At 40.3% G+C, this 25,450-nt stretch overlaps 1 protein-coding gene across 1 annotated transcript; it reads right to left on the bottom strand.

The window, feature by feature from the left end:
- Positions 1-968: 968 nt before the first annotated feature.
- On the bottom strand, positions 969-20,169 carry PGK1 (phosphoglycerate kinase 1). Its single transcript, XM_006219585.3, has 11 exons — positions 19,984-20,169; positions 14,509-14,559; positions 11,590-11,745; positions 11,329-11,473; positions 8,030-8,133; positions 7,272-7,391; positions 4,027-4,141; positions 3,596-3,775; positions 2,219-2,396; positions 1,844-1,942; positions 969-1,461 (listed from the first exon to the last, which is right to left on the bottom strand). Exons 1-11 carry the CDS (start codon positions 20,046-20,048, stop codon positions 1,421-1,423), a joined length of 1,254 nt encoding a protein of 417 aa, XP_006219647.1. The 5' UTR covers positions 20,049-20,169; the 3' UTR covers positions 969-1,420.
- Positions 20,170-25,450: the final 5,281 nt, after the last annotated feature.

Raw genomic sequence — 25,450 nt, 5'->3', positions numbered from 1 at the left:
GTTACCTACAGGGATTCACTCTGGGGAAAAAAAAACTGAACAACAGCTGTAAAACAAACCCAGAGGGCAGCCAGGACAAACTGGCGCAGGAACACAGAGGACTCCACGAGGGACATCACCAATAAAAATGAACCAACTGTCTCATATGTTTGAATACACTGGGAATGAATCAGTGACAGGTCCATAGAAAAAGAAACCAGTTTTTAAACTATTATTAACTCCAAAGAAAATAAAAAGGTACGTTAGTAAATATAATCATGGCATATGACATAGCTCAGCTGTGAACAGTTATCTATAATCATAATGTAGACTATCGATCTAATAATCTAGTATCATGACAAAACTACATTGGGGGTTATAGCTCAAGTGTGGCAGAGCACATGCTTAGCATACATGAGGTCCTGGGTTCAATCCCCAGTACTTCTACGAATAAATAAACTTAATTACCTCCCCCACCAAAAACTTCAAAAATAAACTTAAAAAAAATCTTCATTGGGAGAACAAAGAAGGGGGAGGTATATATGAAACAGAAGGAGCCTGTAAGAGGGCTAGATCTTCCTATGTATGAAAATAGATATCTTTTTTTAAAAAAATCAAGAAATTAACAGTTACATGCATGTTACTTAGAAACATGGGGGTAAATACCAGAAAAAAGCTAAGAGTTGAATGCAGTCACCTCTGGGAAGTAGAAATCAAATGGGAGGAATGGGCTAAAACCTATTTTTTGTTACAAGCTTTGACTTTTTAAATGATGGTTTTGTATAATGGATAAAAAGTTTTTTTTAAAAAGTACCTATCACAATGCCTGCCATAAAGTAGGACCTTGATAAAAGAGTAGACATTTACCTAACACCTCCATCACCTACCCACCGCTGCTGCCCCATTTCTTGCATTCAGAAATGTAGATGATCTGATACCTTTCCCAAGATTCTGTTCTCACCCTAACAAATTATGACAGGAAAAAAATCCCAGTTTCAATGGATATTTTATTATTTATTTAACAGATCACCAGCTTCATCTCCCTCTCTACCTACAATTGAAATTTCATCTTACTTCCAAGCTGAGTAGTGACACAATGACAAAGCTAATCAGAATAAGCTACTTCAGAAAGAGAACTAAGATAACACAGCTCACTTTCTTTTAACAGGCATAGTATATCTATATTTGCACTCTAGAATGCACAATGCTTTAGTCACTAAGAAATTCAAATGGGATCTTGAAGAATGTAGGCAAATCCAGGGTGCAGTAAAGATGAGCTGAGATGCTGTGCAACTGTTTACAGGTTCCTGGCGCTACATCTCTTGGCCTCTAGCTGAATCTTGACATAGGGGAAGATATTAGAGCTAATGCCAAATGGAGATGCAGAAAAGCACTAAGTTGACTTAGGGGCTGTGCACAGGAACCAAAAGGCAGGAAAGTACTAAACATTGCTGAGAGCATCCACCCCAGGAAGGACTTTACCTGTTTTTGAGAGAACACACACACACACACACACAGTCAGCATTACTACAGGACCCACTAAGCCAGATTTGTCCCCTTCTATCTTCCCAATAACATATCAGCTCTTCTCTAGGATATATGGCCTGGAGTTGGGTAACTTCTACATTTTGGGTCCCAGGTCTACTATAGCATTAACCTCTTCAAGAATAAATCTTCCCATCTGGCCCTCCCCACCTCAAATGGATGCCAGGAGCTTTATTTGAAGTTCCTCCATTTGTACTGCCCAGCTAATAATGACTGCTAATGATAACACTACCTATTATCTTCACTCCATTCTATCCACCTCTTGCTGCATAACCCCTAGCCTTCTCCCAAATAGCCAAAAAACTTTAAAGAACCTCACCTTCCAAGAGCTCTAAACTGGCACCACCACCAGTGCTCACATGGCTGACTTTATCTTCTGTGTTCCATTTGGCACAGCAAGTAGCAGTGTCTCCACCACCTGTTCAATGAAAGCCAAGTAAAAGGAGAGAAAAGAAACAGGATTGGCACCAAAATTATAAGGCAGTGTGCTCTCAAGCCCAAAAGGTAAGCTGATAAGCCTGCAACTCCATCTCATTTAGAGATTCCTCCATGCATTACACACCCATTTAGCTCTGCTCTCAAGATTCACCTGGCACAAAGAAACCTAGGAAAACTTAACCACTTCCCCTCTACTTTCTTCTGATCAGAATTCTACCAGCTCACATTGGCATTAGCTTCATACAGGACCCCTTACCTATGATGGTGATGCAGCCCCGGGAAGTGGCTTTCACCACTTCATCCATGAGGGCTTTGGTTCCTTGAGCAAAAGCTTCCCATTCAAATACACCCACAGGTCCATTCCACACGATCTGCTTAGCCCGACCAACAGCCTCAGCATACTTCTTGCTGCTCTCAGGACCACAGTCCAAGCCCTAAGGCATAGTTAAAAAAGAGAATGAGCTACCAAGAAAAGCTACTTAGAAGAGCAAATACCACACATCCACGAAGACGAGAACTCAAGATTGAACACTAGAATGTCTTCTAGATCCAAAAGATATCATTCAGTCTTGAAAATTATAAACCTGTTCATGCCCTTTATGGAAGATCAAGTCTAAGGGAAAACCTCAAAAGTTTTTGATGAAAACATTCTTAGCCACACTATTTGATTGTTAAGAACCAGGTCATTGATTTTCAACCAGGGTCAATTCCATCCCTGAGACATACGGCAATGTCTAGAGACATTTTCGGTTGTCATGACTTGGAGGTGATGGGGGGGTGCTACCCGCATCTAGTGTCCAAGGATGCCTTAAACATCCTACACTGCAACAGCAACCCTCCACAACAAAACTACCTGAGATGTCAATAGTGGTGAGGTTGAAAAACACTGAACTAGATCAGTGGTTTTCAAACCTTGATGTGCACCAGAATCACCAGGATGGCTCAATTGAGCACAATTTCTGAGCCCCATCCCCAGAGTTTCTCCTTCAGCAGGTCTTGGGTGGGGCCCAGGAATCTGCATTTTAATGTGTTTCAAAATGCTGCTGATGCTGTTGTTCTTGGGACCACACTTTGAGAAACACTTCACTAAATATAACCCATGTGCCTAACAAAAGGAAAGTGACTAAGCAAACTAGTATGCCAGCATTAACAATTCTGTACAGCTATTAAAATGATACTAAATGGAGAATACTACAATCAACTATTTAAATAAGTCTTTAATATACACATAAATTCTTCCCTGCTTGCAATAATTATACTTGTACTATCTTAATGTTTTCATAAGAAAAATTTCTTATACAGGTTTTTAGGTAGCAACATAATCTAGAGCATCCCAAACCATGAAAGTACATAGCACCATCCCCAGAACATAGCTAAGTACTTAATAAACATTAAATAAATGAAGAAACAGAAAACAGTTTTGCCCCCACATTACTGATGATGGGTCTTAGCAGCAATCTTATACCACTGCTTTTCCCCCAATGGATTCTCCCCAAAGGAGGGCATCACTGAAACATTTGGAGCCCTTCTGACAGAAATCTATAGAGACTCTTAAAATTCTTGGTGGCTGGTTACATGAATGATACCAAAATGTACTTGTCCACGCATACTACCAATCACCCAAGCAACTCACCATCCAGCCAGCAGGTATGCCAGAGGCCACAGTGGCTTGGCCAGTCTTGGCATTCTCATCAAACTTGTCAGCAGTGACAAAGTCAACAGGCAAAGTAATCTTCACACCATTCTTCTCAGCTTTGGACATCAGGTCTTTGACGATCTTGGATCCCTCTTCATCAAACAGAGAAGTGCCAATCTATACAGGGGAGCCAAAATGATGAAGATCAGCCTCTATGCTAAGAATGTGATTACCTCACAAAGCAGGCAGGAACAAGGTACAACACAATATAAATGAACAATTCAAGGACAAAAGAAAGACAATTTACAAAATAAATAGAAATGGAAGTTTTAGAGCTCATGTCAAAAGCTAATTTTCTTTTTAAATTTATATAACCTGCTATTTCTCATGGAGAGCTACTTCACATCCACTTGGCATTGGTTTCCTACCTCCATGTTACTGAGCACCTTAAGGAAGGTAAAGGCCATTCCACCACCAATAATCATCTCATTGACTTTGTCCAGCATATTATTGATCAGCTGGATCTTGTCTGCAACTTTAGCTCTGGAAGGGAAAGCAAGAATCATCACCAAAAGAACAAACAATGGACTAAGGAAATGATACTACATAAAGCCTGAGTTTTGGTATCAAGGCATAGGAACAGAGAGATGTCCCACAAAGTGACAAAAGTATTGGCTAACTTTGCCCTGTTTCTCCAACCCAAAAAGTCATTCCATTACTAAGAAATCGTTTTAAGGTGTGGCTCTTGGCCAAGGGCTAAGATGATATACACTCATCTAAAGAAATCTTAAGTTCCAAATAGATCTATTTTGCCCTTTCTTCCCTAAAAATCAGAGGGTCAAGACTGTTTATTGTACCTAAGAAAGACTACTAATTGTGGGATCCCTGAGCTAACGGAGAACTGTCCCAATCCTAGAGCAGAAGTCAGATTACATACCAAATGAATATATACTGAGCAAAAATAGACAAATATTAATACTCTTAGGTCTGTGCTTAGCTGCTGGGACATCTGCTTTATGACATTCGTCATTCTACTGGACCACTTGGTTCAACACATTGACTGAGCACCCACTCTGTGCCAAGCACTATTCTAGGTCTTTGAGAAACATCAGTGGGCAGAAACAAAGATCCCTACCACTTTGGAGCTTGTATCCTAGTAGAGGGAAGTAAGGTAATAAATACAGATATACTTTTTACCTCCCTATACAGAAAAAAATCTAAACTAAAGAAAAACACATTCACTTGAAGCACAACCTTTAAAATCCTTGACATAATAGCTTGCCTTACACAAATATTCCTATATATATCTAAATCCCACTTAGATTAACAAATCATCTTGAGCCTATTTCCTTCTTCATTTAATAAATAAGATGATATCTACTCTGTGAGAGGCCATATTCTAGGATTTGTGAAATGGAGACTGAAAACAATAGTGATGTGGGAGAATGGATGGCAAGAGACTACTGATATCACACTTGTAAAGACTGGTTACCACCCAGGGTAAGAATGAAGTAACTGTTTCACACACACACACACACACACACACACAGAAAAACAGGGAGAAAAGAATAGAGACTCAATGTCTTCTAAAGAATGTGGGATATACATGGGATATTCTACAGATCAAATGTCCTGCTTCTTCAACAAAACAATGGAATAAAAATAAAAAGGAAGAGGGAACAATTATAGAATAAAAGATATGTAACAACCAAATGCAGTGTATCCACTTCATTTGAATCCTAATTCAGACAAACCAACCATAAAAAGGTATTTCTGAAATGATGGAGAATTTCTGAATACAGACCAGGTATTAGATGATAGTAACAATTGTTCAATTTTGTTAGGTATAACATGGTGGTTACTTAACATGGTGGTTACTTAAAAGTAATCTCATCAGTTATGAGATGCATTCAGAAGTATTAGAAATGAAATTATATGATGTCTAAGGCTTGCTTTTAAATACTCCTGACAAAAGAGGATAGAAGAAACAGGATTGGCAAAAATGCCAATAATTATTGAAGCAGTACCTGAGGGTTTATTATATTATTCTCTCAACTTCTGTACATGTTGGAGTGTTTCCACAATAAAGTTTTTTTAATAAAATGCAAAATCTTCCTCTAAACTGTTAATGTTCTAAGGAGACTACATTGCAAGAAAAGTAGCCAGAAAAACCCCTCTCGGTATCAACTTCCCCAAGAGCTATTTTAGGCAGAGTCCAAAACCTAATCATTACCACTAAGTGGCACTCACTCCCATAGTCCAGGTCTACAGAAGGTTGGAGAATAAAGCGCAAATCCTAATCTCCAGAGAAGCAAAGATCAGAGTCTGACCTTTATAACCCAATGCACAAGAGGGGCAATGCTTCCAGGACACAGATAACAACCTGTACCCACCTTAACTATTTTTAGTACCCTGCAACTATGCTACTTGAAATTGACACCCAACTCCAGAGTCAGTTTTCATAGGGAAATTCTGAGTGTGTTCAGTCCCATAGAGAAAAAAAAAAGCCTTGCTCATAGGAGGGTCAGGAGCATCCAGCCATAAAGAGGTTGCTCTCTAGATAGCCATACCAAGTGACAAGAAGTTATCTTATCCAAGCAGTCCCAGGTCCCTGTACCTACTTTATCACCTAAAATGTATCGTCCTAGCCTCTTGACCTGCACTTCTGAAATTTCTATTTTTAACTAAGCCAGTTGCATGTCATTATCCACACGGTACCTCTCCCCATAGGAGAAAACATAAAAAGTATGTGATCTGGAGAAATGAGTTCCAAATAATATATATATTCTTTTTCGGTGGGGAGGGGGTGGTAATTATTTATTTATTTATTTATTTTTAGTGGAGGTAGCTGGAGATTGAACCCAGGACCTCATGCTAAGCATGCACTCTACCACTTGAGCTATACCCTCCCCAACTTTCCAAATGACATATTAAACACATACAAGGAGATTTTCATAGTTTTTCCTTGCCAGATTGTATGTATGTGAAAGGCTGCTTTGTGTGTATGTCCATGTATAACTGAAAAATTGTGCTGAACACTGGAATTTGACACATTGTACAATGATTATAAATCAATAAAAAATGTTAAAAAAATAAAGTAAAATAAAATAAAAAATTGTTAGATGAGCAATGATGCATCTTTCCCATTCTTCCCTCCACAATCATTTTCTATCCCTCCCAGCCCTATTCTCTGTTCTAGGAGGCTGACCTGCATGGACTGCATCAAGGGGGGGGGTCTCTTGCCCTCTGACATCCAGTTGGGTTGCAGCCAAATGGGGGCAGAAGAAGGCACATCAGTAGGAGATTGAAAGGAAATCAAAAGAGTATTTATTTCCCTGGCTCCCTCTCTGCTAGATGACTATCGCTTAACCAAAGGCTACAGTTCCTATCAGAGGGCCCCTCTCCATACAACCACCCTCTCTGCATTCTATAATCATTCCCTCCCTTTTCCCCTTCAGACCTAAAGATTGTGATGACTATTGCTAGCCCCAGATGACTGCTGTCCCTTTTGGGTCACCCTAAACCCTACCCACACCTTTGGAATTAGTCCCTTAATTAAGTTCTCCTTCGCCACCCTGTTTGATTGTGCTATCTGACAATAAACCACCCAAGTTATGACCTACTACCAGGGAAACACACTACTTAAAGCGTGATCTTGAAGAGTTCTCCGTACCCGCCCAGGATGGCCAGGAAGGGTCGCTCTGGGCTCTCCAAGGCCTTGGCAAAGTAGTTTAACTCCTTCTTCATCAAGAAGCCTCCAGCCTTCTTTGGCAGATTTACTCCCACCATAGAGCTAGAAATGAACAGACATTCAAATTTTAGTCAGTCCCGATCAATTCTCCCAATTCTAGAGGCCATCTCCTATTACTGAAATACTTTCACATCTGAGATTCCAGGAGACCATGGTTTTCATCCCCAAACTGCAATAAAAACACTTAGGTACAAGATAAGGTTTTTGAGTAATCACACAGGATCAGGGGGAACAAGTGAAAAGCAATGACCTTAAGTAGAATTGAAGATGCCCAATTAATAGTCTTCAGGCCAAGGGTTTAACCACAATCAATAATCAGCCAGGTGATGACAACAGGAAAGGGTTCCTCCATTTGCTTCCTGCTGACAGCCTAAGACTCTGACCCCACAGCATTCACAAAGGGCAAGCTCTGCATAAAATATCCAAAGTGAGATAGAATAACATCTTCCTGAAGCTTGATAAAAAGCTCCACAATTCTCAACACTTTTTTCTTTTATTTCCTCTTTAGATCAGGGATACTCAACAAGAACCACAGTCTAATTTGTAGGTCCAATTAGAGATAGAAGCCAAAAAGATAGTATAATACAGAAATCCCTAAAATCAAGCCACAGCGTGGGCTGCTCAAGGAAACAGAGAAAATTTAATGCTCCCAGCTCAACACTGAAGGAAACTTTTAGTACCTGTGGGCTCGGTGAGCAGTACCAAAAGCATCATTGACATAGACATCCCCCAGCTTGGAAAGTGAAGCTCGGAAGGCTTCTATTTTGGCTGGATCAGCTTTAACCTGCAGAGAAAAAAGAAAAAGAAAAAAACAACACAGGAAATGTTGATGGCTCCACAGACAATTGTAAAAGCATTTCAGTCCAAGAGTCCTCTTGAACATCTCTAAGGACCCTGAGTTGGTAAGGACAGCAATTTTTACAACTAGCAACAAGATCTGTTCTTTCTCCCAAATATTCCAGGTCTTTTGGTCATTTCTGCCTGTTTCTGTTCTCCTTCACCTTCCCTCAGATTACAAACCTAAGATTCCTGAACCATGACTTAACCTCTAATCACGTGAAGCTAACCACATCCCACTGGCCTCTCCCCAACTCCTAGGGCAAGATTTGAACCCTCCTTCCCTTTCCTTATCTTGCCTCATTTCCTCATTTTAACATATTCTCCTTGTAAAATTTAGGATTATACTAGACTCAAGCTGCTGGCTACCAAGGCCCTTCTGAAAAGGGAAATAGGCCCTCACACAGATTCCTCATGAAAGCAACAAGGGCAGGTTGGAACAGAGAAGGCAGATGGAAACACAGCAGAAAAGGACCTCAGAAACATTTTATACTGACTAAAAGGAAGTATTTTATATAGCCTTCCCTGGAAGTTAGGCATCTGAGAAAACAAAAATACACTTCTACAAAAAAGACAGAGGAACAAAAAGTTGAAAACACAGGGCTCTAAATGCACCCACTATCCAGGGATTTCCCCCCGCTTCTCAAAGGGGAAGGAAAGCAGGATGGCAGGATGGACTAAGAGTCTCCAGTAGGAAACGCAAAGATACACAAAAAGCCAGATAAAGGGGACATGGCACAGAAGAGCACAGAGCAGATGTTCAGTTTAGTTACCGGCCACTCCCATTCTCCCATGTATCAAGGTGAAGGAGGCTGCCACAAAGAACAAGAGCTTCCCTCTAATTACCCAAAAATGCAAGGGCACTAATGCTAAAACTAAAGACCGTAGAGCCCCCATAACCCCTTGAGAATGGAATATTATCTGCCACTGGTGACTGGAAGATGACTCATGTAGTAATGAAGATACTGTCCAATCAGCAAGAGACCAGGGTTCCAGGCCAAAGTCAGACCCTAATTTATCCTTTAACTTTTGTCAAGTTGCTCTCTGACCCTGAAATCTTCCCATCTATTAAAAAGAGAAGATAATCTCTCTATTAAAGAATTGTTTGAGGAAATGTGAGGCAAACTGAAAGCTCTTCATGAAAAAGGTACTATAGAAATTACTAACAATCAGAACCCAGTTCTCAGTTTTGATCTGCCAATAACTAGAAGAGAATACTCCTAGAAGACTAATGTAGCCAGACTAGATAAAGGAAAAATTTCATGCCCTGACTTGTTTTAATCCACTTTGAACTTACAGCTGGGTCCTGAAATTTCAAGCATGAAGTCATTAGACACTAAGTGTAAAGTTAAGTAACTAAAAAAGACATAGACTAGAACAGTTGGTTCATCATTTCCTGAATAAAAGGTTTTGCCTCAATCTGCCAGTTGCCTCCTGCCATTTCTAAGCCCTAGTGTCTAGCAGCTTGAGTTTCAGTCTAAAAGGGCAACAAATTTTAAGTCAGCATTTGACTCCTACTACTGTAGCAAGACCATGCCAAAGGCAAGATAAGGCAAGACCAGAGCCTACAGTGCTAAGAAAAGAAACTGCTTGAAAGCAGGCACTCAGATGACCTTAAGAAATGTCACAAGTATAACAGGAAATTAAGACACTAGCTCAGAGCATCTTGTTCCACAAGACACTGAAGATCTTAAGAGTAGAATGTACTTAAAGGGTGCTTTCAGCTTCCCTTCTACCAATAGGCAAATTCTAAATCATCCTCAAAGAGCCAGCTTTATCATTTAATATTTGAATTCTGGTTGTCAGGTCATAGTAATCTGTGTTGTGGGTTATCTATGGTTGCCTTTTTAAAAATTTTTTGTTTTTTTCTATGGTTGCTTTTGAACAACGGCAGAGTTGAGCAGTTCCAACAGAGACCATATAAGGTTGTGACTGACTGTATGTCTCGCAAAGCCTAAAATATTTACATATCTGGCCCTTTACAGAAAGGTTGCTGATCTAATGGACTGAGCTGTATCTATAAAGCCCAACAAAAGTAACACTCACTTCTAACTTTGGTCAAATGCCCTCCTTTCTGAGACTTAGGTGTTTTTAGAAAATACAGTACCTTTTCTTCCTTATTTTAAGGAGAAATTCGAAGAAAGATGCCTTACACTTCTTAAGAAAAATGCCTTAAATCCAAGGCAGTATCATCATGACCCTCATTTACCCAACTATAATCAAATGGCCCAAATAGTCCCTTGCACTTCAGTTAAGAAAGTACTTTTTCTGCTCACATAATTCTTTTATAAGAAAACTCCAAAGATAGCAAATTTAATTTACTGCCTTAAAAGCACCAACCTCAAGCTTTACGTTAACTCTTCTTCTAAATAAGAATACAGATTGTCCTTCCATAACACACTAGAGCCTGTCACTTAGAAAAAAACGTTCCAGCCTTGACAAACAAAAAATGTAAAACTGGCTCTGTGGGAGGAACACCTGGTGCAGCATGGACACTCACCCCCGTGGCCACCTATGAATGCCTGCTCTCAGCACTTGGGAATCGCAGCCTACCATCTGATAGGATTACCACATACTTTTAGAAAAATAAACCGTCATGTACCATAGACCAGGTGTGTAACAAAAGGACAACTAGAAGTAGCATTTTTGGGGAGAGGGTATAGCTCAGTGCTAGAGTGTGTGCTTAGCATGCACAAGATCTTACGTTCAATCCCCAGCACCTCCATTAAAAAAATAAATAAACCTAATTACCTCCCCCACCAAAAAATAAAATAAAATAAATTACAAATGGAAAAGAAGTACAGAATTCTTAAAAAAAAAAAAGGCAGTAGCACATCCACTGAATACCCTTACACCCAAACGGTGTTCATGTATTCTTCCAAGGTATTTGAAAACCACTTAAGCATATGAGGAGGGCCTCTGGGATGCTGGCAATATTCTATTCCTTGACCTAGGTGGTGGTTACACAGGTGTGTTTACTTTGTGATAAGGCATCAAGCTGTGCATTTGTGCACTTTTATATGTACATGATACTTCAATAAAAAGGTGTCAAAATAGACATGAGTTTCCCTACTCTTCAATTACAGTCTCTTATAGACTCACCCTTCCTCACACCCACTAATGTCAAAATCACTGGTCCCACCTTGTTCCCAGAAGCATCTTTTCCCTTCCCTTCTTCCTCCACATGAAAGCGAAGGTTCTCCAGCAGGATGACAGACCCAGCAGCTGCGTCAGCACAAACTTTCTCCACTTCTGGACCCACACAGTCCTTCAAGAACAAAACATCCCTGGGGAGAGCACGAGATGGAAACACATGAGCGGTTTCAGAGTTAAGAACCAGCAACAACATGCTTGACAACATCTCCCATCACAGAGTCTACCACCACCAAAGCTTGAAACTTACTTGCCCAGCAGCGATTTGAGTTCTACAGCAACTGGCTCCAAGGAGTACTTGTCAGGCATGGGGACACCATCAGGCCGGCCCAGGTGGCTCATAAGAACAACTGACTTGGCTCCATTATCCAAGCAGAATTTGATGCTTGGAATGGCAGCCTTGATCCTGCAATCAAAAAAAGACAACAGGTAGAACAAGGTTACTCCTAAGAATTGGTGGGAACTATTTTATTTATGGCCTCACAAAACATAAAGCCCCTTTTCTTCTCCAAATTCCTTCATATCCACTGTCAGCAACTCAGTGATAGTCCTCAGGTTCATGTGCAGGGGAAGAAGTTAATTAGGATGCCAACTCTCCACCTAGGATTGTATAATCTCATCCCATTTTGCGCCTTGTGCAGAAAAGAGTTAACATATCAGGCCTGAAGCTGCTATCTTTAGAAGGACCTGCTTGCAAGGCTGGACCCTGGCTAGTGTCTGGGAACTTGGCTTTTAAAGTGGTCCCTTGGTTCTCTGATAAGGGCCATTCACCGTTCCTAGACTGTACAAACAAGGTGAGTTATGCTTAACACCTGCTTCCCTCTAGGAGTCTGGAATTTTGGTAGCTGCTAGGCAGAGGGTACCTACGTGATCAGCTCACAATAAAAATCTTAGGGGCTGAGTCTCTAAAGGGCTTCTTTGGACAGAAACATTGCACACAATTACTGCATTCTTCACTGCTGGAGAAAAGAGTACACTTGGTGTGTCCCCTCATGAGAGGGAGAGAGCACTGTAAGCCCACATAGGGATTTCTCCAGACTCTGTCCGTGTCTCTTCCCCTTGCTGATACTGTTATGCATCTTTTCACTGTAATAAACTTTAGCAGTGAGAACTATATGCTGAGTCCTGTGAGTCCTTCTAGTGCATCATCACCAAACGTGTGGGTAGTCTTAGGAACCCCTGAAACACCCTGTTTGACTGTGGAAGAAATATAAAATTCTCAAATCTTAAAACCATTAAAGGAAATCTGGGGAAAACTGAAAAATATGTACCTTTTCTGCACCCATTATAGACCCTAAGTCACTTTTTTATGTAGGAAAAAATAAATGCATTACGTAGAATGTGCTTTGCATAATGCATCACATTTACTAAATTATAGTTTAACCTAAAAATTATTAATCTACCTTCAAATATTTCAAATTTTTGTTACAAACCCAATACTAATTTCTATTCTTGCCAGTCTTTAAAAAATTAAAATGGATAAGAAAATCATTTATTTATTCAATAAATATTTATCAAATGCTTCTTTTGCGCCAGCTATTCTTCTAGATTCTGAGAATACAAAAGTAAATAAAAGTCTCTTGTCATAGAAGTGAAGTGCTAACGAAGGGAGAGACAATAAATAATAAGCAAATATATACATTTGAGATTTTATTTACATATATATATTTCAGATGGTGATTAAGAGCTGTGGAGAAAATAAAGCAATAAAGCAAGTTAGAGGGACAAGAATTATTGGACAATGGTGGTGTATGGTGGCCAAGGAAAAGTCTCTCTGATAAGGTGATATTTCAGTAGAGAATGGAATAATGAAAAGCCAAGTTACATTCTAAAACATCTGATGCTATTTGGCAGATGTACAAACTCATTTATATCAATAAAGAAGAAAACTTTACCAGGTATAACTTTTGCCCAGTGAAATCAAATTAATCTTCAGAGCTATCCCTTATTAGCAAGTTCTATTATTTCTAATGCTTCATTTTGTTAATCAACTCCATGGATCTCTGAAAATGAAAAGATCTACTCAGACCTACTTCTGTTCTTTATACATAAAATACCTTGATACGCATATTTCCAATCATCTCTGTGTGCTGCAGAAAATAGTGAAAATCAAGAAGGATCAGAACTGCCTTGTACAAAGACCTTCCACTATGGTGCAGCAGGAATGTGTTTATTAGCAAAATGTCAAGCTCTATTTTGGGGCCAATATCTGAAAATGTTCTGAGTCTACACCTGCACTGTCCAATATGGTCGCCATTAGCCACATGTACCTCTTGAATACTGGAAATGTGACTAGTCCAAATTGGTATGTGCTATAAGTGTAAGATACATGCTGGATCTCAAATACTTAATACCAAATAAGTTTAATGTTGCTTTGATTAATTTTATTGATTACATATTGAAATGATTATTTGGGGTTTATTACATATTGAAATGATTATTTGGGGTTTACTAGATTAAATAAAATATATTATTAAAATTAAGTTAATCTGTTTTTACTTTTTAAATGTGGCAACTAGAAAATTTTAAAATTACACGTGGCTCATATTATATTTCTATTAGAAAGCACTGGTCTAGACTAGAAAGCAACCTTCCAGGTCAAATCCTTCATTTAAAATTTAAAATAAAAACTTTCTTTTATAATCTAGTCAAAAGCAAGATCAGTACTATCATCTAAAATTTTTGCTTCTATATATAGGAGCCAAGACTTTTGGAGCAGCATAAATTGACTGAAAATATTATTTGTAAAGTTTTTCCCTTAAATCAAAATTCTCAAAAACTGATTTTATCAAGGCTACCGAGCATGTAAAACTACATGTGAGTGTAGTTTTAATTATTATTTAGTATTAAAAAATCCTTCACTTGCACAGTTCTTCATTTTTAGAAAGGGAAGCCAAGTAATCTCAAACTTTGATATTCTTTAAAAATATATAACCCCAAATTCTTCAAATTTAAAAAAAATGGGGAGAGGGAAATCATTTTAAGATGATTTTTTTTTCAATTTCTAAGTGCTCATAAGAAAGCAGACCAGATGATGGGTTGGCTGAAAACCAAGATTATATGCCTTAAATTGCCATAGTTCTACAATAAGAAAAGAAAACCACTTCATCCTATATACTCACACCTATGTACATCTTAAACCAATCTCAAGGCTTAGCAGGGACTTTACCTCTGGTTGTTCGTTATCTGGTTGTTCTTCATAGGAACATTGAAGTCCACTCTGAAAAAGAAACAAAGTATCGGGTTCAGAGCAATGATCAACTTATTGTCTCCTCAAAGATTAAAAGAGGTACTTTTAGTGAACCAGTTAAATAAGCTGGAAGTTCAAAAGTGACCTTAAACATATCTAAACAGCAGTATAAGAAGACAATGGTTAGCCATGGGGAGGAGGGTGGGAGTAGTGACTGGGATAGGGCACCAGAGGGAGCTTCTGGGGTTCTTGTAATAGTCTTTCTTGACCTGGGTGATTGCACAAATGTGTGCTCCTTTTGTGATAATTCTTTGAGCTTATGATTTGTGCCCTTTTAGGTGTATCTCATACTTTAAAAGAGAAATTTTTTAAAATAAAATATAAAACCTAACTTAAAACCACAGAAACTAGCTCTGAAGACCTGGGAAGCTAAAGCCAGTTCCATCTAAAAAGATTTCTATGTGAGCCTAACATGATAGTATTTTATAACAGTGGCAGCTGGAAGGGTGAGGGGTTATAAGGAACACATCTCGATTCTGATTCCTTTGATTTCTGGGTCCTAGTGAAGCTAACATTACTCAAAAGAAAAAAAAATTAACTGGAAAAATAAAACACATCAAGAGAATATCATTCTTTTTTGGAAAAAGCCTGGGGCCTTGGGACCAGAAAGAAACTCAGTGTCCAAGACTAAGTTCACACAGTATCCTTCAAGCAAAACATAGACAATGAAAATAAGATAGCCTCTTTCTAAAAGCCTGAGAAGAGAGGACGGAACGTGTGACCCTGCCCATCTGACAAACGGACAATTAGAAGAGAAGTGATCCAGATGGCACAAGCAAATAATTTACTGCAGTTTCCCTTCTTACCCAAGGGATTGTTGCTTTACCATTTTTAAGAACTGATCATTCCTTCCCCCTTCTGAACTCCTTGGAACCTCATTCTACTTCAGTATGACTAAAAACAACAATGTGAGGTAGCTATTTATAAGGTCTAAGTTTTGCCTGCCAAGATCCTTTTTAAGTGATTACTTTCTCATCTATAGAATGGGAATGATAGTATCTACCACACAGTTATTGTGACAATTAAATGTGTTAATGATTTGTAAAGTGCTTAGAAGAGTACCATGAAAGTGGTAGAGCTATCATTATACATGTTAATGCTTCTCCAAACCGTGAGTCTGTGATTTAAAAGGCAGATCAACCATTACTAAAAAGAGTTAACATCATGCACTAAGGGACTATGGTGAAGGCATGACCTAGTCAAGAAGGCTGCTGCTGTGTTTGACCATAAAGACCCATTACTAGTCCTTCCTCTCTATGGCTAAGGCTTGGCAGATGATTACAAAATCCTAGACCTACTAAGAAGACCACCAATTTCCTATATGACCTAGGCCTGTACTCTATTCTACCTCACCGAAAAGCAGCCTTTCCCAAAGAGGGGTTGAGGAAGTAACTCTATATTCAAACATTTCAATTAAAATCTTAAAAAAAATAAAGGCAGTATGCCTCTGAAGAAATACTCTACTTAATTTCAGGCTCCTTGATTCTGATTCTAAGCATCTTCTTTAAATATCCTGAACAAGGCCTTTGCCAGCCTTAAAGTGCATTCCAAAAAGGACAGAGTATCACATTACCATGGGTCATTCCCCTCACCCTCTACAGCCTCCTATAAGGCCCATATTCAAACAGGCTAATGGGAAGGGACTGAGCACAAGCCACCCCTTGCAATACTGCTCCCTATCCCCAAGCCCTCACTGAGAGGAATTTCCTTGCAAACACTCAAGAGTCTGTCTCATCTATCCAAGCTGCCATGGCATAGCTTACAGATGAGAACTGGACTTGTACTCTCTTCTCATTGCTTATGGATTACCTTCCCTCACCGTCTCCTAGACTCTCAACAACAGCTCTGCTTCCAGCTTCTCCCCTCTGAGGACTCCACCAAACTATTCTTGTCTACACATTCCACTTATTCCATTCTATGTAAAATCTGCACCCTTCCTTTTCTGCTTCCCTTAAATAACCCTGAGCTTAGCCTCAGGCACAAAGTCAGATATCACTTACACACCAATCAGAATGGCTGAAATAAAAATAATGACACGAAATGCTGTTGAGGATGCAGAGAAACTGATCACTCATATACTGCTGGTAGGAATGTAAAATGATGTGGCTGCTTTGAAAAACAATCTGCAAATTCCTCAAAGGGTTAAGCATATGACCCAGCAATTCCACTCCTAGGTGTTTACCAAAAAGAAATGACAGCATTTATGTCCATACCAAGACTTATGCCCAAGAGTTCAACATTCACAGAAGCTTTTTTTTTGAAATAGCCCAAAACTGGAAACAACCCAGATGTCTTTCAATGAGTGAAGGACTAAACAAACTGTGGAATATCCACACCATAGAATACTACTCAGCAATACAAGGTATGAACTATTGACACATGCAACAACATGGATAAATCTCAAGCGCACTATGAAAAAAATTCCATCCCAAAAGGTTATATACTGTGTGATTCCACTTATATAACACTTTTCAAACAAAATTTTAGAAATGGAAGCCAGATTAGTAGTTACCAGGGGTTAGGAATGGAGGGGGGGCCACGACTCTAAAGTAGTAGAATGTGGGAGATCGTGGTAGTGCTCAAACAAGTTTTGTAGCTTGATTGCCTGGTAGGACTTACACAAATATATACACGTGATGAAGCAGCAAAGAATTAAACACTTTACTCCAATGTCGACCTCCTAATCTTGATATTGTACTCTATGTAAGATGTATCCAGTGGGGGAAACCAGGTAAACACAGGACCTCTCTACACTATTTGCAAATTCCTGTGAATATATATAATTATTTCAAAATAAATCTTTAAAATATCAATTTAGTTGTAATAAGAATATAAAGTGACTATCACCTGAAATCTCAGGCGTCCAGGCCCAGTTCCATTAAAAGCTCTCAGAGGAACCATTCCCACCCTCACTTCACTGTCTCTGACTGGGAAATTGAGGTATTATGGCTCTCTTACATTTTTTCTCCCCTGCTGTTTTTTCTCTCCGTTTCTTTTTCCACTACACCAAGGCTGTTGCTTAACAAGTTACAACAAGTTAAAGAAAAACAGTGAGGTTTAAAAAAATCGGGGGAGGGAGCAAGCAAAAGGGAAGTGTTTCACAAGCGGGCAAAGCAGTATGACTGGCAGCCTATGAGAGGAGGAAAGGAAATGATATCGCAAAATTAAGCTGGAAATTTACTCAAAGGACTGTAAAGTCAACTGGAGTCCTAAAAAACTGAGGTAGAACCTGGTAACAATCCAATAAGAGATTTCTGGCTATCTAAAGTTCCCTCAACAAATCAGTCAATTTCCCTTGGCAATTCAAAACAGGGGCCTTAAGACTCAGCAAACAACTGAGCTCCCTTTTGCAAGACAAAGATAGGAGGCAAGAGAAGCAGCCACTACTCAGTAGGCCCCACTTCCGGAACACTGCCAGCAACCACCAAATAAAGGCACTGAAACAAAAAGAAATTTGAGCTGACAATGCATGGCTGCCTACTCTTCCAGAAAGCAGTCCTACAGCGTGACTCTCTGTTCAAGAGATATATTAATAATCAGGGGGAAAAAGCAACTTCCTGTCCTCAGTCCAAATAAGTAGAATTTATCCAGATTACAGGGGAAAACTACTGATTGCAACCTTCAGTAGACAAAAGGTCTATTTTAATCTATCCTTGTTGTGGAGGGTATAGCTCAGTGGCAGAGCACATGCTTAGCATGCACAAGGTCGTGGGTTCAATCCCCAGTACCTCCTCTAAGAATAAATAAATAAACCTAATTACAATTGTAGAAAGTGACCAACATGATGCTCCACTCCTTGTCTTTCAGCTGGTGTTTGCATCTGTAAAGGTCATCCTGGAGCACAGTGAAGATAGGAGGAAACAATTAAAACCCAAGATCTAGTTGCATGCCAATATCTACTTACCCTGTTTTTCATAGAGTTTTCATCCTCTTTCTTTAAGAGCATCTTAGGGATAGAAAGGACCCTTATCTAATGCTAGGATGACTGTGAATCCTACTTTGTCCAGATTGCAAAGGACTAGGTCATTTAAGTAGATGTGGACACAAGGTGTTTTTCATGACCATAAGCTATTGCGTTCTTCTAATTACTTCCATAGCAAGGCAGAGAAAGCCACTAGCAAACTAACAGTGGCCATAATGAAATTAGAGGGAAGGGGAGGGCTACATGAAATTTTAGGCTGTCCATACAGTTCACCAATTCAAAGCGCCTTCATATATTTAAGCCTTAGATAAAGGGAAATCCCCTACTGCTTTCTGTGTCTGTTAATATCCAAAAGTTCCCCTCACTTGAACCAGCCCAAATTGGGAAAGGGGCTGGATCACATCATTCACAAGCCTGCCCATCAATCAACCACTTCCCTAAAAGGACAAGACTGCACAACACTATCAGTGTAAGGCCTTATGGCACCCCCAAAAGCACTACACTTGGATTTGTCAAGGTATATGAAGTCAATTCCATCAGTTACGTACCTAACTGAATTCCTGCACTTTGCTCCCGGCATGCACAAATGTACCACACGTTACAAAAAGCTCCATACATTATGCTAGTAATTTTGGCAAATAAGGAAGAATCCATGTTGGTAAGTGACCAGGGATCCACATGTTTGCAGTAAGAGATCCCAAAGTGCATAGGGAGCCTTCCTCATTTCCAATATCCTGCTTCTCTAGCCACCTGTGAGGGTAAGGTTGGAGAACAGCAAGAATGAGCAGCCACACCCTGATCTAGCATTACCCAGTATGTGTCACAATCCTGATGCAAACCCCCTCGGCCTGTAGTCCAAAGACAAGGCAGAGCAGCAGAGGCCTGTTACATAAGCTCTTCGGCGCCTCCTTCCATGCGCCCCACCGCACCCCATCCTCTCACCCTCAATGTTTTAAGGGGTTCTACTCCTGAACATCGAAATCAACAGTCTCTGGGAAACATGTCCTTTTGTGTAGGGACCTTTGAAATGTGGACCGCTTCTCATTTGTCTAGGATGGTCTAGGGTGGTGGGGGAAGGGATACTAACCAAATGACCTTTCAAGGTCCCTTCCCTGGGGCCTAAGGATCTGCAGGCTAAGCATCAGGTGCCACCTCGCCAACTGGGAGCTGGAGACGACATAACTTCCTTTCAGGAATAGGAAAAGAGAGCAAAATGGGTCCCGGCAATCTGCGCCCTTCCTGGGTGGATCCACCCCCGCAAAGGGCAACTACGGCTCGCTTTCCGGGTTGGGAAAAATGAGGTTAGAAACCATTACACCCGGGCAAAACTTAAGCCACAATGGTAGGGCCAGGTCCCAAAGGGCCGAGAAGAGGACTAAAGGTAACTTGGGGCAGGAGGGAAAGCAAGTCGGCCCCGGCTGGAGAGGCTGCGGCAAAGCCCCGAAGGCGCGGGGACAGATGTAGAGAATTACCTCATCACAACTCGCTTCCCCTTGACGTCCAGCTTGTCGAGAGTCAGCTTGTTGGAAAGTGACATCTTGGCAATTCAGCGGCGGCGAGAGGCCGGGAGCTCAGACTGCGGGAGAGACGACGACCGACTCGCGATCCAAACGCGTGGAAAATGCCAAGAGCCTCGCGGGCTCCGCCGCCCCGCCCCTCGCCCCGCCCCTTCCCGGCAGCCGCACCCGGCTCGCCGCGCAAGGCAACAGCTATTGGACGCCATCCAAAGGCGCCTGAGCGTTGTTATTGCTCCGAGGCGCTGTCTGTCTGCAAGGGCACTGGTGGGACGTGCGGCTTCCATTTGTCACGTCCGGCACGCAGCGAGCCGCTGGGTACCTTCGTGACTAGAGGTGGGAGCGAGGGGTGGGGCCGCCGAGCCCGCAGGTCGGGGCGGGGGACGAAAGGGAGCAGGGTGGCGCCGTGGGGCGAATTGGGGGCGAGTGTGGGGCGAATCAGGAGCCCGAGGCCACCCCCGGGTCCCTGCCGCCGCGCCCAAAGCAGCTGCAGCGCCGCGCAAACCCGCAGTGGCCTGGGGAAAAGCGCCACCCCGCACCCAATGGAATTCCCGGCAGCCCTATCAGGATAGATGCAAATTGCACCCTCTTTTGGAAACCTCCGGTTTCCTGGTTCCCCAAAATGGAATTCTACGTATGACTGCTAAGTGGCTTTTAAGAATTGAGACCTCTAAGAAGCTGGAAAGGCCCTGGTTCCCCCTTCTCTCCTCACCTTTTTTGTAATAAAAAATACAATGTAATTGGTTACGACACAATGCTGGTTACGACACAATGCTAATGACAGATACATAGAGCATTTTTCATATATTAATTAATGCTTACAAAACTCATCATCATTTTACAGATGAAGTAACTGATGCGCAAAGAGGATTAGTGACTTGCTTAGGGTTTCAGATCTTGTTAAGTGGGGATTCAAACCTAGGCAGTCAAGATGTAGAGTCCATATACTTAACTATACAGATGCCATTGCTCAGAGCTAGGCACTCGACGTCCAGCATGCTTGGCTGGAATGAAGTAATTTGAGTCACAAACATAAAAATTTCCCACATGGCACTCCAGTGCAGATAAGATACAGGAAGTATTAATTCATAGTGTATTGGTATTGAGACACGAATGTGTCTGATAATGAGATATAAGTTCAAAGTTATAAGATAAACATTAGTCTCTTTCAATCCTGTCAGGGTATATTTGGGAAATCTCCATGGACTTACTTCCAGCTGAGTCTGCATTTGAGGCCCAGGTAGGCCTTCTTGGCTCCTCCATGATCAGTTCTGCATATATTTAGCTCTTATTTCACTACATCTGGGTTATTGTGGTAGTGGGAAGCAATTCCTTCTGGATAAGATAGAATAGCAATGCTTCAGCAAGGAAAGCAAAACAAGCATACACTCTGACAGCCTAAATTTAACACTACTTCCCAATTATTGAGCACTTATTGTATGCCAGACACTGTGCTAAGGGCTGGACATACATGACTCATTTCCTCCTCACTATAGTTTTGTGAAGTAGGTAACTATTATAATCTCTATTTTACAGATGAGAACATTGAAGCGCGAATAGATCAGGAAGCTTTATCCACTACAGATCTGAAGCAGCATCAGAGATGCAAAGATCTTAAATGGGAAAGAGCCTGAGTCAATGCAAAAAGTCCAGTGTTGGCTGGAAAATTGAGTGGAAGGAAAAGAGGTCTAAAATTACACTGATGAGGCAAGGTAAGGACAGACTAGATCCTTGGGCTTATAACCATGACAAAGATGTGATTTTTATCCGAAGAGCAATGAGAAACCATTTGTTGCAGTCACTCTTGCCTTGTATACAAAATACATAAAGAACTCTCAAAACTCGATGGTAAGAAAGCAAATTCAATTTTTTTTAAATGGGCAAAGGACTTAGACACTTCCCTAAAGAGCATATACAGGTGACAAACACATGATAAAATGTTTGGCATCGTTTGCCATTAGGGAAATGCAAATTTAAACCACAATGAGATGCAACTTTATACCTATTAAGATGACTAAAATAAATATAAAAATAATAAAACCAAGTGTTGACAAAGATGCAGGGCCACTAGAACTCTCCTGAATTGCCAGTAGAAATGCAAAAATGATACCACCAGTCTGGAAAACAGCTTGGCAGTTTCTTATAAAATTAAACCTATACTTACCATATGACCCAACAATCTCACTTCTAGGTATTCACCCTCGAGAAATGAAGATTTATTTTCATACAAAAACCTGTACACACATGTTTATAGCAGCTCTATTCATAATTGCTAAAAATTGGAAACAACCCAGAAGTCCTTGAATGGATAAGAAAACTGAAATATGTTCATACAATGAAATACTGCTCAGCAATACAAAGGGATGAACAATTGATACAAGCAACCACTTGCATTGACCTCAAGGGTATCATGCTGAATGAAATAAGGCACACTTAAGAGTTATTTAAAAAAAAGAGTTACATAGTGTGTAAGATTCCAAATGTATGACGTTCTGGAAAAGGCAAAACTAGAGAGATGGAGATCAGATCATTGGTTGCCAAGGACTAGGAGCCCAGGGAATATGTAACTACAAACGAGATACCAAGGAAGATTTTTTTTTTTTACTGGAGTTTATATGTCACTTTACAATATTGTATCAATTTCTCATGTATAGGAAGGTTTTTGTGGCAATCGACTATTCTACACTTGATCTTAGCCAAAAGGCCGAGAAGCGATGCAATCGAACTATTCTGTATCCTGAGTGTGGAAAGGGTTACATGAATCTATACATGTGTTAAAACTCATAGCACTGTCCCCCAAATAAAGTACGTGAAAAAAAAGAAAAAGCTCTACAGGCTGGTATTGCATGACTCAAACAGAACGTCTGCCAACTGAATTCAGCCCATGAGCCATGAGGATTTAACCTCTGCCCTTTATGTAGGGCCTATATTAAAATACAGCACCTCAAAATAATCTCTGGTGTTAGAAGTTAGGATAGTGGCTTCCTTTGGGGAGGAGGAGTGGGTAATGAGTGACAATCCATAGAAAGGCTTCTAGGGTGCTGATAATGTTCTATTCCTTAATCTGAGTGGGTTAGGGTAACCAACCATCTAGTTTATCCAGAACAGAGGGATTTCCCAGGATGCAAGTCTTTCAGTGCTAAAACCAGGACACTCCTAGTGAAACTGGACAGTTGGTCACTCTAGCAGTTATATGGGTGTGTTCACTTTGTGAAAATTCACTGAGGTGTGTATTTGTGATTCAGGCACTTTTCTGTATATGAGTTATAATATACTGTGCCTTGAACTGGGCACAGCTGAGGTCTAGTTAGCATAGGCTATGCTAAAACTGTTATTTATAGTAACCTAGACTTCTATTAACTCAGCTTAAGATTGCATTATCATTTTTCTCAGTCATGCGATAGAGGTAAACCTGTGGCAAATTAAACCCCTCAGATATTTTTCACATGAGCTGCTGTTTAGACATAGCAACTCTTTCATTCATTTATACAAATAATTTTTAAACTTAGAGACAGGATTTTAGATTTTTTTCCCTGTTAAAGTTCATCCTGCTCTTGCTTTTATTCCATTTTACTGAAATGTGTCTTTGGCTTTGGGGATTTAATGTCTTAACCTGGACCCCCATGATCTTTTGCATGCTATTAAAAGATATGAAATAGCTCTCATCCACCAAACTCTATCACCTTCACCCACCCTTAACATTATAGATCAATACCACCACTTTTACTGAGTAGCTCTCTCTTGTTGACCTACCTGCCAGTACAATTTCGAACACTTGGAGTACTTTTGTTGTTATAAACTCAACTAAATTTTATTCATAGTACTTGGGAAATATATGTACTGATTAAGGAGATTTTATAGTTAACCAAGTGTAGTGGCGATGTGGCATGTCACTCAAGATTCCACCCCACCTGCCGTCCCCCCAGAACTGAGGCACTCATTCCTAGCTGCTAGGAATATTGCTTACTGACAGCTCACAACTGAGTCTTTCCTCAGAAATTGTTCTGTGTTGAAGGGAGCTGCCTTGCCTAAGGTCATGCCCCCTTCTCAGGAGCATTCCACGTGCAGTGATTGCTCAATGAAGGCCTAGTTTCTTTGCCTTGTCCCAGGACATTTCTGAAGAAACATCTCAGGTTCAGACTGTCTGTGACATTGGTTGAGGCCTCTATTGCAGCTTCTCCCTCCCTACCCCATCCTGATTTCCTCACTCCTTTACAGGTGTTGTTCCCCAAAGCAACCCCAGTAATCCACCTACAGACAAATCTCAAACTCAGAGTTTGTTTCCCAGGGAACCTTGGGAAGAATTCTAAGGTGGCTCCCATGATCTCCACCCTCTGGTATTCACATCTTTGTATAATCTCTCCCCTTGAATGAGTGGGTCCTGTGACTTGCTTCTAACCAATGGAATATGGTGAAGCTGATGGGATGTCACTCCTATGATGAAATTACAATGTAGATATAAGACTCCCTCTTACTAGTGTGCACTAGAAAGACTCCCTTGCTGTCTTTGAAGGAAACTGCCATGTTGTGAGAGGGACTATGGAGAGGGTCCCATGGCAAAGAACTATGAGTGGTCTCGAGGAGCTGAGAGAGGACCTTGGTAAAAAGCCAGCAAAAGACAAGAACTTCAGTCTTAAAATTGTAAGGAGATTAAGTCTGTGCATCTGCATCACTTCTGAGCAAAGTGGATCTTTCCTTAGTTGAACCTCTGATGAGACTGTCACCCTGGCTAATACCTAGATTGTAGCCTGGTGAGCTTTGAGCAGATTACCCAGCCAAAATGTGCCCAGATTCCTGACTTACAGAGACTGTGTGATAATTAATGAGTGTTGTTTTAAGCTGTTAAATTTGTTACACAGCAATAGAAAACTAATATACCAACCTATAACACCAAGAGCTACTACATACACTTGTAGAAAGAGTCAAGGAAGGTTGGAGACTGAGAAAGCCTTCATGGTGTACATTTGATTTTGAAATTATGTAACAGTACTTAGAGATATCTCAACTTGTAGGGAAAATCTTTTGATGGGGATTCTATTTTTAATTAGGTAAATTGATATTCTGCTCCAGAATAGAATGAAATTGAGACATCCTAAAATTTTGCAGTATGTAAATTTGTCAAGACAGTGAAAGGAATTAAAAATAGAGATAACTTATTGGACAAGTTTTATCTCATATAAACATTAGTCAAGGAGAGTACTCTGAATGGAGGCAAAAAGACAGAAGCTGTGAATATATTTGAGCTGAAATACATATACATTTCTAAAAAAAAAGATTAGTATTGAGAATGTCTTCCATTTAGTAAAATTTCTTTCTTCTGTGGAGATTATCTTCTCAATTAAAAACATTGTGATCTATAGAGAAGAATCAATTGAAAATGTCTACAATTTCAAATGTATCAACCATAAAATGCAACTGTGAAACA

Source organism: Vicugna pacos, chromosome X (genome assembly GCF_048564905.1).
Source record: "Vicugna pacos chromosome X, VicPac4, whole genome shotgun sequence".
NCBI lineage: Eukaryota > Metazoa > Chordata > Mammalia > Artiodactyla > Camelidae > Vicugna > Vicugna pacos.
The sequence above is the reverse complement of the archived record's forward strand: the minus strand, read 5'-3'. Positions and strand labels throughout refer to the sequence as shown.